This window comes from Myripristis murdjan, chromosome 7, assembly GCF_902150065.1.
Source record: "Myripristis murdjan chromosome 7, fMyrMur1.1, whole genome shotgun sequence".
Lineage (NCBI taxonomy): Eukaryota > Metazoa > Chordata > Actinopteri > Holocentriformes > Holocentridae > Myripristis > Myripristis murdjan.
In genome coordinates this window covers 17,976,390-17,994,039 of record NC_043986.1, presented here as the reverse complement: position 1 = coordinate 17,994,039, position 17,650 = coordinate 17,976,390, and the positions used below count along the sequence as shown (strand labels likewise).

At 40.7% G+C, this 17,650-nt stretch overlaps 2 protein-coding genes across 3 annotated transcripts; both read left to right on the top strand.

The window, feature by feature from the left end:
* Nucleotides 1-2,224: 2,224 nt before the first annotated feature.
* Nucleotides 2,225-4,849, top strand: LOC115362529 (glucose-induced degradation protein 8-B homolog). Its single transcript, XM_030056488.1, has 5 exons — nt 2,225-2,347; nt 2,741-2,869; nt 3,057-3,253; nt 3,366-3,563; nt 3,696-4,849. The coding sequence occupies exons 2-5, from the start codon at nt 2,752-2,754 to the stop codon at nt 3,867-3,869; spliced, it is 687 nt and encodes a 228-aa protein (XP_029912348.1). The 5' UTR covers nt 2,225-2,347; nt 2,741-2,751; the 3' UTR covers nt 3,870-4,849.
* Nucleotides 4,850-5,134: 285 nt separating this feature from the next.
* Nucleotides 5,135-17,356, top strand: slc17a9b (solute carrier family 17 member 9b). Of its 2 annotated transcripts, none has more exons than XM_030056481.1 (13): nt 5,135-5,803; nt 7,015-7,212; nt 7,924-8,063; nt 9,994-10,093; nt 10,617-10,747; nt 10,867-10,963; nt 11,546-11,642; nt 11,822-11,909; nt 12,014-12,051; nt 12,236-12,351; nt 13,503-13,558; nt 14,255-14,284; nt 14,797-17,356. In XM_030056481.1, exons 1-13 carry the CDS (start codon nt 5,670-5,672, stop codon nt 14,973-14,975), a joined length of 1,404 nt encoding a protein of 467 aa, XP_029912341.1. In that variant the 5' UTR covers nt 5,135-5,669; the 3' UTR covers nt 14,976-17,356. The 2 variants fall into 2 exon arrangements, with proteins under 2 accessions (XP_029912341.1, XP_029912342.1); XM_030056482.1 differs by having other exon boundaries at nt 5,136-5,803; nt 12,017-12,051.
* The last annotated feature ends 294 nt before the right edge of the window (nt 17,357-17,650 follow it).

Sequence of the window (17,650 nt, the reverse complement as noted above, 5' to 3'; positions counted from 1 at the left end):
TCAAGCTACATTTGTTTTGTACACGGTTAATTAGCTGAAGCTCTTGACACTTCTGATAAGTTGGATAAACGGCTCCGTTGCCATGGAAACAGTAAACTAACTGGGTGGAGTGGGGGAGGAGTGCTGCGAAATGTCTGGTCACAAATGGGAAAAGTGAAACAGATAAGTGACAGGCTTAAATTAATTAATTAATTAAATTAATCAACAAGTGACAATAAATACAATTTTATGGTGTAGAAAAATAATAGCAACACCTCATGACAACGTTGCGACACATAGAGCATTTTGAACTGGTTTTCATCCATGTGCAGAAAAAAAAAATAGGCTACTAAAGATTTATTTGGAAACTTAAAAAAAAAAATGTCTTTAAAAAAGCCTTAAGATTCCACACAGGAAGTATTCAGGACCATTGTTTCTTTTGCTTGCCTTTTGAGGATTTTTGGAAAATAATGCAGTGCAATGTAGAAATTTCAACCGAAATTTTAACCCTCCTGTTACCTTCACATTTAGTAACATGCTTTATCAAATTGGGTCAATCTAACCCCAGCAATTTAAACCCCCGGAAAACTCAGGTACTAAATGTGTCTTGTTGACTATCTAAATGTCCCTTTAAATAAAACAAAACATACATGGGAATCGTAGCCTATTTTTCCCTCACAAATGCCATATGAACTGGACTGGTTCTCTCACTACTGCAGGGGTGATTATGTTTGGTTAGGGCCTGAAAACAGGGAAAATTGGAAGATTATAAGTGGTATCTTTCCTCAGTGTCATCCAAAACAACTTATACAAATTTGTGTAAAATGTTGATATTTCTTATATGATTCATAAAGCTTAAAAAACCCCAAATAAACACTGATGCATACAAAATGTGTACAGGACATTGAAAATATATCATGTTAATGTAATGTTTTACCAAATGTTCTCATTAAATTAGGAGAAGTCATGAAATATGAAGCAAAAAACAAAACAAGAGAAGTGTGTTTAGAGGCGTTAAGCATTTACTGGGGTCAAACATAATAGAAGGGTTAAACGAGCATGCCAAAAAACCAAGAGATTCTCTAGTAAGACAAACCAGCAGCATGTTCTCAAGACAGTTACACTTTCTCAAGTAAAAAACCGATATGGGAAGACCCTCCAAATAAGCCTTTTTTATGTATGTAGGCCTACAGCTTATTGTGCCATTTCTGCTCTCTTCTGTGATTTCATGGATGAGCAAAATGGACAAAACCCCTAACAATAAGGAGGCATGAATCTAGGATTATTTAACGTGTTGTTTATTTGAAGTTAAAATTAAGATAAATGCAGCTGATTATATGTAGGCCTAACTAAAAACTGAAACACTCCAGATGGGTGACAAATTAAAGGAAAAATCAACATAAAGCACACTGGCACATGACTCTAAAATTCACTGGAGCTCCACTGGAGGGATGGATCTCCATTCTTCCAAAAGACACATGTACATAGGAGACAGACATTAGAGTTGAGATGCAGTGTGTGAGCAGCCAGAGGGTGAGTGCATGTGTGATGTCCACCAAGAGAACGGGACAGGCCTGAGTGCCGGAGCCCTGCTCACTGCAAATCAAGACATTTTGAGTGTCACCTTTATCCTATAAAGAAACATTTCTACCCTGATGGGAGAGGTCTCTTCCAGGATGACAGCGCCCACACCCACAGGGCACGAGGGCTCACTGAATGCTTTGATGAGGATGAAGATGAGTCACCACATCCCAACCAAGCTCAACACCTATGGGAGATTTTGGGCTGATGTGTGACAGTGTCCTCCACCACCATCATCAAAACACCAAATGAGGGAATATTTTGTGTAAGAGTGGAGTTCCATCACTCAAGTAGAGCTCTTTGTCACCTGTCTGTATGTAGGTGTGCAATCTCACATTTGTGTATGCATTATGACAGCCAATTTAGCTTCTTCTTTCCTTTCTGTTGTTAATCAAAGCTATTTTTATTTATTTATTTATTTATTTATTTATTTATTTATTTATTTATTTATTTGAAGTCTGCCTGTCATGTTCCCAACTATATTTAGCGATGTGTTCAGGTGTTAATAATAATAATGAAAAGCTCAATACAGTTACTGGAATACATTTTTTTTTTTTTTTTCATTATGTACTTAATTTACATAGGTTATTTACACTCAACAAAACGTCCAACCACTCATCCGTGCCTATTACTTCCGGATTCTACGACGCCAAACGTCACGGTAGCTTTAACCAATCACGAGAGGAGTAATGAAATCCCATCTGGTTCTTTGGACTATCGCGAGTTTTCAGGTGCGCCCTCTCTGCTAGCCTGCTAGCTGCTGCTGGGAGTTGCGGCATTTTTTCAGGTATTGTGAATAAAAATAACCATGATATTTGCATAGAGTTGCTGGGAAATATCAATAAGAGACAATAAAACCGAACTAGACACTGGCGTGACATTTCTACTCTGTATACATGCCCTGAAGGACACAAGATGGCTTTGTTTTGGTTCGTGTTGACGACAGTCAGGCTCCAATGTTGTGTTTTTGTCGAGGGCCTAACTGCATGTTTGGATTTCCGGTGTCGTGTTGCTCTCAAATTGAAAACCTCATTTAAGAAACGCTATTTATTCGTTTTGGGAAAATATTCTTTACCATGGGGTCGCGGTTCAGTATCTCCAAGACACAGGGTAGCTTGTCTGTTCAACTTAAATCCTTATGTCGACCCACGGCAGTAATATTCAGTACTTTACTTTGTAGGATCTGTCATAATGAGTTACGCGGAGAAGCCGGAGGACATCACCAGGGAAGAGTGGATGGACAAGCTGAATAATGTCCACATTCAGAGAGCTGATATGAATAGGCTCATCATGAACTATCTTGTTACAGGTGTAGTACGGATCCACTTATTTTGGCTTTGATGTGAAGGGGGGGGGACTCCATTTTCATCACTTGTTTATTTATTTACGTTTTAGTTGTCTTGTATAAGGAAGAAAAGTTATATGGACACAGTTGGCGTTTGATTGTTGAATTAGCAGGAGCATGCATTGATTCATCCATTGTTTCGTTTAAACAGAGGGTTTCAAAGAAGCAGCGGAGAAGTTTCGCATGGAGTCTGGGATTGAGCCCAGCGTGGACCTGGACTCTCTAGATGAAAGAATTAAAATCAGAGAGATGATCCTTAAGGGACAGATCCAAGATGCCATTGCTCTCATCAACAGCCTGCACCCAGAACTGCTAGACACCAACCGTTACCTTTACTTTCACCTACAGGTAAAGTAAAAGGCCTCTCATTGGGAGACCTTTTTGCAGTGTCAAATATAGCATCTTGCCTCTCCTTTTTTACAAAGCCTTCATGTTATCTCCCTGAATGTTACATGTGCAGCAGCAGCATTTGATCGAGCTGATTCGCTTGAGGGAGACCGAGGCGGCCCTCGAGTTTGCTCAGTCCCAGTTAGCAGAGCAAGGCGAGGAGAGTCGAGAGTGTCTGACTGAGATGGAGAGGACACTGGCCCTGCTGGCATTTGACAACCCCGAGGAATCACCCTTTGGGGATCTGCTCAACATGATGCAGAGACAGAAGGTGAGGTCAAAGCTTGGGATTACTTAAGGTATAGCTTATCAATTGGTAGGAGCATTTGCTAATAATTCACTGTGTGGAAGTGTTGAGATGAAGTATGGAGGAGTCAAATGTCAGTTTCTCTTTCTCTTTCAGGTATGGAGTGAAGTGAATCAGTCAGTGCTAGACTATGAGAACAGAGAGTCAACACCCAAATTGGCCAAGCTCCTGAAGCTGCTGCTGTGGGCTCAGAACGAACTTGACCAGAAGAAAGTAAAGTATCCTAAGATGACAGACCTCAGCAAGGGAACAATTGAAGACCCAAAATGAGGACATTAAGTGAAAACACACCAGAGCATTAGTACAAAATGGACACACTTCCCCTATTTATACCCCAACAAACTGACTCATACAGTACAACCTTTTCTTTTTTGTAAGGGTTGCTTTTTGATACTTTAATAACAGAATGTGCAAAATGGATTGTTGACATTTCAAAATGACATCATCACACACAAAAACGACATACAAACCATTGTTTTACTCGGTAAAATTATGATTTGTTTACATGTTTGTGTTCAGTTTATGTCATTTCCTCTTGCATATTTCGGTTACACTAGTTTTTTCTGTCTATTGGCAGGGAAAGTTGGATTTGAAGGGTGTGAATGAAGCCTAAATTAGGCTCTCACTTTCTGTGTGACCACCTAGAACGGGGCTGAGTTGTGTTTTGATGAAGAATGATTAGCTCAGTTTGCACTGCCTCAAATAAATACTATTTCCCCCTCCGGAGAAAAACATTCACATTTCAGCTACTCATACATATTAAGGCAATGGCCAAAGAAAGATACTTGGTAAGTTTCAAACTTTCCAGTGTAATGTGACCTTGTAAGTTTAAAAGCAACCTTAGTTTCATATTGTGCTATTGCTTGAAACATTACAAAAAAAAAAAAAAAAAAAAAAAAGATGTCGAACAAAGACATAAATGAAAGTGCGTTTTCAGGCTACAGCATGGGAGCACTTCAGCAGATGAAGGCAAGGGCCAAGGCAAAGACGTCTGGGATGCTTCAAACCTTCCAGTGTACTGTGACTTTGTACGCTTAAAAATGCAGCCTCAGTTTCATACTGTGTTATAATTTATAAAATCACAAATATGATATTAAAAGATGTGAATGCGATTAGTCCATGTACACAGGCATGGGGACAGATTTTACAGATGGGACTATCTACATGTATGGAATAAGTAGCTCTTCTGCAACATTTGATGTGCTTTATTTGCTGATATTATTTTGCAATAAAAATGGGATTTTAAAACCGGTCAAATATCATGAGGGAGTTTTTGTTTTTTGTTGGTTTTTTTTCCCTTTCTTCTGCAAGTGTCAGTGGTGCAGCAGCATATGGACACACACACACACACACAAGCCAAAAGTTGTACTGAATGCAGGGTCTTACATAATGATTGCTTGGTAACACGCCTGGGGCACAGGGAGTATTTAAACTGCCCTGTAGGCACTGCGCAGCATCTCTGCCCCGTCGTCTGACAACAGCAGCAGCATCTCAGCGGGAGGGGAGGGCATCGTCGTCACCTGGCAAGGACAGGACAGGAGGAGAGTACGTCCTGTGTGCTCGCTGGAGGGACAGTGATGGCACCTCGCAGTGTGTAACCCGATAGGAAGACAGGTTTTCTGTATATTGCACCGTCACGATGGAGAGGCTTAGGCAGGACCTATGTGGCGTTCACGGCAGCATTTTTTTTCTGGATGTAGCGATTGAATAGACAGCTAAAGGCGGGTACTTCAGAAAACACTGAATCACTTCTTTTCTCCACTTCCTGATTAACCCTACCGATGGCAAGGAGAACTGCGTCGCCAGAGAGAAAAACTGACACGTGGATTACTCCTCCTAGAGCATCAGGAAAAACAAGCCTGGTCTCTAGCTCGGTTCGATTCATGTCGTCTCCCTCCGTGTCGGGCTAATGGATACAGCCAATCGAAAGGGCGAGATATGATCGTGTTATTACGAGCTTTAAAGCGCCGTGTTTCGCCACCGTGTACTTTTGTGATTGATCGACCGAAGAGAGCGCCTTTGAAGTAAAGCCAGGAGGGTTGAGAGGAGGCTGCTACAACCTCGCGTTGAATGGCAGTTATTCAAAAATATGGCAAGAACTGTGATCCAGATTTGGTCTGTCACAAGGAAAACCATACATCTGACAAGATCGGGGTGCCTGGATGTCATAAGAAGTGGCCTGAACAGAGTACCAACTGGTCGAGGTAACCTTTTCTTTTTTTTCTTTTTTCTTTTTTTTTTTTTTATTTTTTAGCCTTACCCTGTTACCTACCACAGACATGCATTCAACAGTGCTGGCTTACATTTTCTCACCCATGTTTCAATCGACAGTTAATTCAGTATTATTTACTTTTCTTCTACTTCCTCCCCCTAATGCCAATTGAAAAGCTGTACTCAAAGTGTTGCCAAGTTAATACTTTCTTGCAACTGCTGAATTTGAGGGAATAAGGCTACATAAACCAGGGCTTGACATACAATTTGCTTTGAATAAGTAGTGTAGTAAAGTAAAATCTTACGCATGACAGCTCACCAGCTGCCATGCGTAGGATTTTAATTTACTACACTTAATTCAAGAGTGTTTAGACCCTATAGATCAAATTGTGTGGCTTCATGTGATGATGATGATGATGATGATGATGATGAGATGATGATTGTCACTATCAATATTAACCGGGCCAAAAGGGATAGGCTGTGCCAACACGACACTCCCTTCGAAGGAACTTAAAACCTGTTTGATATCACGAAAAGCCGCTGTCTTGAGTGCGCAGTTTCCTTAAATGGGCTCCCTTGGTTTGAAATAATTGAAGTACAACAAACTTTTATTGGAATAAATTTAAAAAATACCTCGAAACAGCGTTTTTCTTATGAAATACAACTACCAGTAATGCTGGAGTTAACTTTAGAAGGATATTAGGCTATTCAAATACCGCTGCAAAACTGTGGGAAGTTCCTGTGTACCGCACACTGAAAAACTTGCACACACAAGTCATTAAAATATTGCTCTGACGTCAGGCGAGAGATGACTATAGTGAAGACTTGGTGAGAATGATGATGTGTTGTTTTCAGTTGAAACTGCTATGTTTTCTCATAAGGAACTTCAATGATGTGAACAAATCACACATCACATGATCCTGAGACAGATCACAAGCACATTCACTATTGCAGTCAGGAACTGAAATAAGCATTAAAAACCTGAGGTCCAATCAGGTTTTTAAGTACACTATAGTCATTATAATACAAGGAAGAAAATACTGAGGTAAAAAAAAAAAAAGAAAGAAAGAAAGAAAGAAAGAAAGAAAGAAAGAGGGGAAAATGCAGTGCAGTATAATAAGGGAATTTAGGCTAGTAGTGACTTCATGACACGCACACACGCATACACACACATCAGTTCTGTGTATTCTCCCCTCCTGTGCAGACCAGTGGCGAGGGTATGGACAGTTGTGCTGCTGCTGGGGACCTGCCTCCTGTACTGTGCCCGTGTGGCAATGCCCATCTGTGCTGTCAGCATGGCAGAGCAGTTCAACTGGAGCAAGAGGGAGTCTGGCATGGTGCTGGGCAGCTTCTTCTGGGGCTACTGCTTCACCCAGGTTTTCGGAGGCTATGTCAGTGACAGGTAGGTAGTTGACCGTGAGCGTCAGCCAGCTTTACAGATAACAGGCGCGGCCTGACCATAATGTTATTCTGTTTTGAATGCGTGATATGTGCATCTTTCAGTGATATGATATGAATGTTGACTGGCAGGAAAGTAAACTGTGAGCCTGGCATGTTATGTGTTTATTATGTGTTATGTGTTATGTTATGTGTTTATGTTTATGTGTGTGTCTTTGTGTTAGGCAGGGCTCTTGTAGCTTCCTGCTTGTCTGGCGTTTTGTTTGACCGTCTGTGTTGCTGGCTTTGACATTACAGGGACAGTTTTATTTGCTCATTATGGCAGTTCATACAAAGCCTAGACTGATAGGCTAGATATTTTCTTTGCATTAATATTTAACCCTGAAGTGGGCACATAAAGTATCACAAACAGATAAACTGCATATGTGTTTGAGTGGTTTTACTTCTTCCAAAATTGTTTGCCCAAGTTAACTAAGCAATGTCTAAAAAAAACAAATATTGCACCATTCAAAATGCTTCCAGTTTGACAGTAAATAGATCCAGTATTTCCACTATCCACTATTATAGATCCAAAATTCCAAGAAAATAAACCAACAAACCATCAGAGGTCAAAGTTTGGCTACCTCGCTCACAACTTGCAGTGCTGTGATGTAATTTACTCTCAGAAGTCAAAAGACTGAGCTAATGCTGACTGGTTTGTGCTCTCTGTGCACAGGGTGGGCGGTGAGAAGGTCCTCCTGCTCTCTGCCGCGGCCTGGGGCGCTATGACAGCCTTCACCCCAATCCTCGCCCACTTCTGCTCCCAGCCCATCTTCTCCATGACACTGGCTCGCTTCCTCATGGGCTTGCTGCAAGGTGAGAGGGGTAGCTTTTGAAAGAGCCTGAATCAGGGCAGCATGCATCATGAAAAGTGAATGAGGAAGTCTTTGACGTAAAGCATATTTTCAGCCTGGGCGTGATCCATGCCTTTGTTTTGTCAAGGGAGGATTGCTGCCCTGCGCTACTCTTCACCTGCTCCACACTTGAACCTTTGAACTTATTCAAACCTCTGCTGCTAGAATACAGATGTCATGTGCAAAGAAACATGATCACATCACCCCGGCGTTGGTTACTGATTGTAAACAGCACCATGAAGGGCACCTGCAATTTCATTGTATGTATACAATGACAATAAAGGCTTCTATTCTACTTTCAACACATCAGATGTTCATGCCCTGCAAAACTAGTGGTGTGATGATTCAGTAGACACATTGGTTCGGTTTTGTTGTGGTTTTTGTGTCATCATTCTGGTAGGGAGAGAAAAAAAAAAAAACAATTTCTAATGTTCAGTCCATCTCTGATGTTATCTGTATTTTGTCTTATTTGCTAGAATAACTTTTTTTTATCAGGAGATTTGGAATATGAAACAATATGAAATTGAAAAATATTCTTCAAAAGCAAAAGTCTAGTTAGATTATTTAAAACAAACATAAAAATACCTTCAGCGTATTCATTAATTCCTCAGCTAAGTGTGGAGTTAGATGGCTATCACATAGTGGATATGATGGGTGTATTGTGCTTTGAATGGTTCATTTTCTACGGTTCGGTTTTGCACCATACTGAGTGGTTCGTTTTTGTGCAGTTCGGTTTTACACCCCCACTCAATACATCTCAGAGCTATTTATTCTCTTCATTCTTACCTGAACCCTGCACTCGTAGGATGCTGGAGTCCTTGTACAATGTATTTTTAAGAACTCAGTTTCAGTCAGTCTCCTACGGTTCCTGTCCCTGCAGGGTGTCTGCAACCAGACACAGTCCACAGTCAAATCCCCTTTTTATTTGCATACAAATAAACACACACACACACACAGAGATACCCCATTTGAATTTGTGGCCTTTTGTTGCTTTGTTAGGCACTGTATAACAAGCCTATTTTGTGTGAAGCACTTCAGAAATGAATTTGATTTTATTTGAGAACAAGCACAACAAAGACAACAAAGGCTGTGGGAGCCAGTGACTAAAGTGGCAGCATTACATTTTTTATATGTAATGCTCAGGCCCGGACCTGCCAGATTCCTGCTGCTTTTATCAATAGCCTGCAGCTGTGTGTCTTTAGGTTAAAGTACAGTGCATTTGCATTGTCATTGGTCTTTTTTGAAAACTCCCCAGGATTTAAACTTTTTTTTTTTTTTTTTTTTTTTTTTTTTGCTCCACTGTGCTTCCTATAAAGAGACACTGACTATGACTTCGAGCCTTTGTTTGTTACCAACAGAGTAGCAACATCAACAGGTCTTTGGCACATCCCACCACCCTGCCTCATTTGCCCCAACCAAAGCCTACAGTTGACCCAAGCAATGAAGTCTAATTTTCACAATAGAAGAGAGAAAGTTTGTTAATTAGAAAGGCAATTAATCTAAAACCTGTAGTGAAGAGATATATCATGAGTCAAACTATTCCTTGAATAATGAATGCATACTGCTTTGTCACAGTATTTGTCTTGAGACCAAGGATTAGTGGCTTTCATTGGTGGGAGGTTTGGAAGTCTCTTACAACTCAAGTAGGTTCAGAGTTTTTGTTCCAAAAAAAAGTGCTCAGAGTGAAAACTGAGTTTTGAAAGCCAGAAACCTCAGCATCTGGCCAAGTACTTGTTGAGTCATTGGCATTGATGAACCGATCTATCAAGTCCCTGCAGACATATTGTGGTCTTTGTGTGCTTTGCGGCAGTGAATTCCTAATTACTGACCTTTAAATTTTCCTCTGATTTCTCTATTGACCAATTTTCGTGCTTGACCTCATTTCGCTTTAGGAGTGCACTACCCGTCGCTGGCAAGTCTGTGCTCTCAAAAGGTGGTGGAAAGTGAGCGCGGCTTCCTCATGAGCACTGTGGGGAGTGGATCCTACTTGGGGTGAGTCAGACCTTTTATTGCTGTAATCCTCTTTTTAACCTACTGTGATGCAGAACTCCACATGATATCATGTTTCTACTGGCATTTTCTTTTGCAGTGGTTAATTTTAGTTCTGAAGATGCATCGTCCATACATTTTGATATAGATATTTGAAGAGAATGTATGAACAGTTTTATTGTAATTGCCTGACATTTTATTATTTTGGATGTGATAGCAGGTCAGATGATCTGTTTTAACTTGGCATATTAGCAATATTAGGGGCAGTTTCTTTTCAGCAGTAGTGTCCACTGCTGCTCACTGAATATATCAGAAACACTCAAATAAATTGGAACTTGACTCTAGTTTAGGATTAATTTTGCATAATTCCTTTTACAGGTTTATGCAGAATTAGTGAAAAATCAGCTCATTTTGGTCTTGTGTGTAAATGCAATTCCCTACTGTTTTTACTGCAACTACTGGTTTATAAGGGTGCACTTGAGGAGACTTATTGTCTCTTGTGACTCTCTGTTGATGTTTTTCACAGCACACTGGTGATTGGAGGGGCTGGCTCCCTCATGCTAGACTTGTATGGCTGGGAGAGTGTGTTCTATGTGTCTGGCCTTCTGTCAGTCCTCTGGGCATACTGCATGTGGAAGTATCTACTCAAAGGAGAAGGTAGGTTCTGAACCTGGTATTACCACCTGCTATTATCTTGTCACTCCCTATCCACATACTTAATCGAGTGGACTTACCTTTGTTTGTTACAGTGAGTTTGTGTCAATGTATACCTGCAGGTCCTATCATCACTCTGGAGTCCCTGGGAAGTGGTGGATCTCAATCCAAACTGTCAAAGAGACACTGGCTACGCCTCTTCAAACAACCTGCAGTCTGGTGAGATAAAGACAAAGGAAGTGTATTTGTGACTGTGTGTGTGTGGGTGTGTGTGGGTGCATTATGAATATAATGTACCATAAATAGCATAAGTTGTAGGAGATGAGCTCAGCTCGCTGTAAGTGTCTCAGAGTTCTTCCATTTTCTCCCAGTCTGTCCCTATAGCCTGGTTATTTATATACTGTAAACTAATGGCTGTGCACCTTATCCGCCCTATTTTCACTGCTTTCCTGGTGTGGCTGAGCCACACCTCTAAAAGTCAACCAGTCAAGTGCCAGTGGCAGATGCTGTGATGCTGTGACAATACCCACAAGGTCTTGATGCTATCAGCTAGATACTATTTGCTTTTCCACTGCTTATATGAATCAAGGAAAATCACTAGATCCAGCTGTGATTGACTTAGGTATGCACATTGACTCAAATTTTTTCACCAGTCAAATGAAAAGACTCAAAGAAATGAGACACCGCCTTTAGCACTAATACAAAGCAACTTTGGATATTGTGTATGATGTTGCCTGTGTGTGAATAATTTTGCATTGCACTTACCTTTTTTCTGTTTCTCTCTCTTCATTGCCTGACCAGTGCTGTGATCATTACACACCTTTGCACAGCAAGCACCTTCTTCACACTTTTGTCATGGCTGCCAACTTTCTTTAAGGACACTTTCCCTGATGCCAAGGTAACCATGCAACCCACCTCACCAATACATAAAAAAATATGTGCTCATTTGACCTCAAGACTGGAAGGACTGAAATAACAGGCCTTAGTAGTTTAAAGCAAATAATACTTCTGAACACTTGGCATATGTTCCTGATCCAGTTAATTTAAATCCAGAAAAAAACTGTGCTTTCTCTCCAGGGTTGGGTGTTCAACGTCATTCCCTGGTTGGTGGCCATTCCCTCCTCCCTGTTCAGTGGCTGTCTATCTGACCACCTCATCAGTCAAGGTAGACCAGAAGATAAACCTCACTTGCACCCCTTGTGGACAACTGAAGAATAGACACAGAAGATAATTATGAACACAGCTCATTCTTCTCTCTCTTGGTCCCAGCAGGTTTTGACACAGCCTCTGTGAGGAAGTTGATGCAGGTATTCTTCTGTGCAAGTTTTGTTTTCTGCCTTTAATTGTGTCATAATATTCCTGTTTTTGTTTTTGGTTTTTTTTTTGGTTTTTTCATTTTATACTACAGTGAATGAATGTTCTCTTTGCTGCCACGCTTAATTTGTTGTACTGTTTGTGTTTGTCCATCCTTGCCTTGTCTTTTCTGGTCAGTTTTTCTCCATGGGCGTTTCCAGTGTGTTTACTCTACTTCTATGTAGCACCACCACCTTCCCCTGGGCTGTAGCATTTGTTTCTGCCACCATGGGCCTCACCACCTTCAGTCACAGGTACTGGTACCCCCATTGCCTCACTCAGACCATAGTAAAATAACAAATATAACTACAACAAGGCACTCCAGGCACTTTAAAAATAATGATTAAAAAAACAAGGAGGGGGAAAAAGGAGGATAAATTAAAAGTCCTTTATTATAATGGCTATTAAAAAGCCTAAATGTTTCGACCACTCTTAGTTCTTTCATCACTGCTTGGCAGAGGAAATGCAGGTGTAGCCTCACCTACATAGCCACAATGACCCGCAAAGACAAAGAACACCCTCTTTATTTGTGACCCACTAAGAGCACCCGGTCCTTTTTCTTAACAAGTCTAACTGATGAAGCAGACTCCATTTTTGGCCAAGAGACGAGCAGGTGAACAGAACACAGACCATTCAGGGATTTGGTTCATATGCACATTTTGTTTTTCAGCATCGTATGAACTGAGCCATAACTGTTAGAGATGCAGCAGCTCCAGTTTATTCCATATCTCATTCACCAGTATGGTGCATCTCGCCCGAATGCAACACAGAGGGTCAAAGTTAATCGCTCATTTTCTGTGCAAACTGTGGAGGCTATCAAGGTTGCATGAGGTCACCATTGCTTTTTAGACTTTTTATTGGTGATTACTCCAGTACAAGAATCACACTACAATCACTCTACAATCTTTTGATGATTATTATGTAGTTCATGAAATATTCAAACATTTAACAAGAGGCTAGTTGAATGTTGTAACCACAGTGTCTTGTTGTCAAGCACTAAAGTGTCAGGCTGCTGTCTGGTGCAAAGGCAGAGCATTGGTGAGCCATTAACTTCTTAGAAATTAAACAGCAAAGTGAGAACTTATTCTGTCATGCAGCATCATTATTATTTTTTTTTTTAAAAATTAGTTTGGATGTGATTAACATAAACTAAGGTCTATCTATCTAAATACTAATGCATGGATACCTGGAGAGAGAGAGAGAGAGAGAGAGACTAACATAAAATTTCCTGGGCACAGATATATTTTCTCTTCCCTGTGTTGAGCTGTATTTAATGTTTTTATGGCTGAGATTTCTCACTCTGATTATGGGTTACACTGTCAGGCAGTTCAGGAGGCAGAAAGATGATGAATCGATTTAGCACCTTATTTGATGAAATGACAAATGACATGTCTCTCTTTTACAGCGGTGTATCTGTAAATGTCCAAGACCTCGCTCCATCCTGTGCTGGAGCTTTGTTTGGTATGTCATTTTTTTCCCTTTTTTCTGGAACCTTGCCGTGAATACATTATACACAAACCTTGTTTGATGCTCTTGACAGAATTTTTGTTTGTCTTAAAGTAAAATTTTAATTGGACATTCTGTGTTGAATTTGAATTACATCCCATACTTAATTGTGTATCTGTTCTTCCTTCATTCATTCATTAATTCTTTCATTCATTTTCCAAAGCACTTATCTTAGTAAGGGTCACAGGGGATGCTGGAGCATATCCCAGCAGTCACTGGGCAAAAGTCAGGGGAAACACCTTGGACAGGTCGCCAGTCTGTCTATCTGCTCTTCAATGCAATTCAGTGCAATTCAATTCAATTCAGTTCAATTCAATTCAGTTAAATTCAGTTAAATTCAATTCATTCACGTTCATGTTTCCAAACCAGGCGACCAAGCAGAAGTTTTCAACAGACTCAGTGAAGCTTCTGTTGAAAAAAAGGGGGTCATTATCTTACTACTGACCTGAAAAGAATTTACCTCAGAAAAAAGTATCTGCTGTCCCTTCTTACCAATAGCATTAGTATTTTCCTCAAAACACAGCCTACTGTCAGTTATGGTACCAAGATAACTTGTCGCTGTCTGTAATCTCAGTGTGTCTGTCTTTCATGACTGTGTATTCAGGAGTAGGTGACCACCTCCTAAAATCAATAATCATCTCTTTTTTTCAGGTGTTATGAATACCTGTGGTGCTTTCTCAGGTGAGCTTCTCTTTTTTTTTTTTTTTTTTTTTTTTTTTTTTTGGGGGGGGGGGGGGGCATCTGTAATGAATCTTTCACAAGCAGTTCTTGTTCTGCTGAAATAAAAATTTTTAGCCTTTCATGATCTATTGAGGATAATAATTCCTCCGCTTCTCTGAAGTCAAACTTTGGGCTATGTGTCTGCTGTCAGTCACGCTGGCTCCTATGTGCCATGCATATTTCATCACAGAAGCATAATGGAGTTTGTGTCAGATGAATAATAGAGGGAACAGAAGATGACAGTTAGTGGTCCCGGGGGTGGACTTGGGATGGGCTGTGACATTTTTCTGCAGTTACTTGTGCGGCTTACATCTGGGGAAAACTGGGCTGAGCCATCACATGGAAGACATTCTGTGCTTTGTTTTTTGCTGCCATTATTTCTATGCCCGCTTTTCTATATTTGTGCAGGCTAATGGTGTGTTTGTATGTGTGTGTGTGTGTGTGTGTGTGTGTGTGTGTGTGTTCTTGCGCAGGGGTTCTGATGGTGTATTTCTCGGGGTATCTGATCGAAGCCACAGGCTCGTGGGCATCTGTGTTTGCCCTCATCACCACGGTCAACCTGCTGGGCCTGTGCACCTTCCTGGCCTTCGCTGAGGCTCGTCGGGTCGACATTGACACCACCAAGACCCGCTACAACAATGTACACATCTAAACAATCAATCATCACAGGGACCAGAATGCTTTGCCCAAGTGAGATGTGACCTTGAGCAACCAGCAGCAACAACAATACCCACATCAAAGCACTAGCCATGAGAAGGGAACTGCCACATTGACGAAACCCACTTTCAGTATCTGGGGCACGCCGATTGGCTCTGCGTCTGGTTGAGGCGGGACCACAGCGGTTAATCAAGGGCACAGCCGAGTCTGCTTAATGTTACTGCGAAATTTGACGGAGCCAGAGTCTTGAACCTCAAGTCTCAAGTCACAGCTGTATGAACGGATGCTCTGTGAGACCAGGGAGGATGTGGGCGGGTAACGCTCACAGGAAGTGAGTCTTTGCCCTCCACTGGCTCAGCACACCGTTGCATAATAGATGTTGGGGTATTGTTTACATTTCTCATATGTAATCATGGCATTTATTTTCTGTCACTCAGAATGTGTTAGTTAGTGCTGGAAATTGTTACTAGCCTCAGCAGCTCCAGTATTTTTGTGGGTTTGTGTATGTGTGTGTGTGTGTGTGTGTGTGTGTGTGCTGAAGGAGCCATAAGAATGATGGATGTGTTAGTCTCATGAGTTCATTGACAGTTGTGACAGACCAAGATGGTGTGTTCTTACCCTGTGGGGAGGCGGGTGGAGGGGGTGGGAGTTGGCGCTTGTGGGTGAGACAGGGAGAAGCGAGGCTCTCTTACCTGAAGTCTTTTATTAGAAGGTGACCCCTCAGCCCCCCTCCTCCCCACTCTCCACCCCACCCGCCACTGTCACTGAGCGAACTGAGTGACACCTCATTACCCAGTGACTAATTACTTGGCAGGCGCTCCAGTGTCCTGTACGATTTACTTTCTATAGTCTACATCTCCATGGTTACAAGCTCTTCATCTTGTCATTGCGCTTTTTTTTTTTTTTTTTTTTTTTTTTTTGGCAGGGTGTGTGTGTGTGTGTGTGTTGGGGTATCGCCACAGCACTCTCACTGACAGCATTCTTCCCATATGAAGTCTCGATGAATATGTCTGGAGTATGATTAAGAAGACCAAAGGTTATTAACTATTAATTAATTATTTTCTTTCTCAAATGATTGCATGATATACAAATACCTCACTTAATTATTTTTATTACTTATATATTTATATGGCTTCTTGTTTTACCAATTAGAAAGGTTTTGTAGAGAAGAGATATTAGGTAAGATGACTGTCTCTCGAGACAAAAAAAAAAAAAAAAAAAAAAAAAAACAGAAAGTAACCCCAATAGATGCGGCTCTGAAACTACCACCATTTTTCAGTTCTTCCTTGGTGTGTACAGATTGGTGGCAACTGATTGGCCTCATACTTTAGTGAAAACTGAACAGGCAGATGAAGAGGAGAACAAGTCTGCTCATTTGCTCCTCCACTCTAGACAGGAAATGATGTCACATTGAGCTGTAAATGCAGTGTCATAGAAAGTGTCTGCACTCTGTCCCATTAAGGCAGTTTTAAACACCATACTCAGCTTTGGTTCACAGACACAGTCTGATATAAATGTTGCAGGAAAAGTAAGAGTGTTACAATAACGTCTTGGGTTGGGATCAGTGCAGCTGAGGGCCAGGAGACTATTCAGTGCAATGTTATTACTGCTACCTTACTGCTACTCTCACTATTTACTGCAAAGAGCCAGCAGCATTTCAGGCTGAGCAGTGAAATTAGTGTTAGAGGGCAACATTCAGATTCGTCATCCTCGTTTTTCAGTGCTCAGTTTGGGTAAAAAAAGAAAATGGGAATTTCTGCTTTGCATTTGGAAGTTGTCACCGCTTCACAATCTAGACACTTACTTGATATCTGTATACAGTCAGTCTATGCATTTATTATTTTTGTGCCTAATTGATGCAATGGGTGAACAGCGAGATATGTTCTCCAAAATGCACACAATTTAATTTATTGCTCATTGTATATTGCCAATTATTTTCCCTCTGCTTGATATAGATTTAGTAAAGTACATGGGCTCATAGGCAAATGATGTGTTGCAGGCTTTCAGTAGAGAGGGGTGCATTTTGACTGTGGTTGAATGTTTTGTCCATATAGTTCAATTTCATCTTAAAAAAAAACACATTACTGTCCTTATATTATCATGGTAAGTGATTGCATAAAAGGAAAGTTGGGATATTGGATTTATGGACTGTATGCAAACCTTGCTTTAGCTCTCTGGCTAGCCATCTGCATTACTTAAGTCTTCAGAATTTCAGCAAACATATTTATGTTTGAGTGTTATTAATACACACAAAATTATAGAATATGGATACCAAAAGTCGGTAGTGGTACTTACTATACTGGTTTTGCAGTACCTGTTTTGCAGTAAACATACACAAAGTGTATGCCTAGACTGTTCACATTAGGCCTATTTACTTAAAAAGAAAAAATGTACACAAAGAATTTTTTTTGTTTAGTCATCACATCATTTTTTATCATCACCCTGCCTTCTTGAAATGTTTGCACTGCCTTAGAAGCTCTATATTATTTAAACCTGCTTTCATTTCTTGTCTTTTTTTCTCTTACATGCTTTGTTGACATGCTGCACAGTTTCAACATGAACATGATGTATGGCTGGACTTCTGTTCGCCATCATATGTTGCAGTTTAGGTTCCTGAAAGCCTTCTGACAAATAATTTTTGATATCATGTATGATATGTATGATAAAAAA

Coding starts and splice junctions, on each gene's coding strand:
- slc17a9b (XM_030056481.1), top strand. CDS start 5,670: ATGGCAGTTATTCAAAAATATGGCAAGAACTGTGATCCAGATTTGGTC. Junction 10,094..10,616: donor GGGAGTGGATCCTACTTGGG/GTGAGTCAGACC, acceptor TGTTTTTCACAG/CACACTGGTGATTGGAGGGG. Junction 13,559..14,254: donor CTGTGCTGGAGCTTTGTTTG/GTATGTCATTTT, acceptor TCTTTTTTTCAG/GTGTTATGAATACCTGTGGT.
- LOC115362529 (XM_030056488.1), top strand. CDS start 2,752: ATGAGTTACGCGGAGAAGCCGGAGGACATCACCAGGGAAGAGTGGATG. Junction 2,870..3,056: donor CATGAACTATCTTGTTACAG/GTGTAGTACGGA, acceptor TCGTTTAAACAG/AGGGTTTCAAAGAAGCAGCG. Junction 3,564..3,695: donor ACATGATGCAGAGACAGAAG/GTGAGGTCAAAG, acceptor TTTCTCTTTCAG/GTATGGAGTGAAGTGAATCA.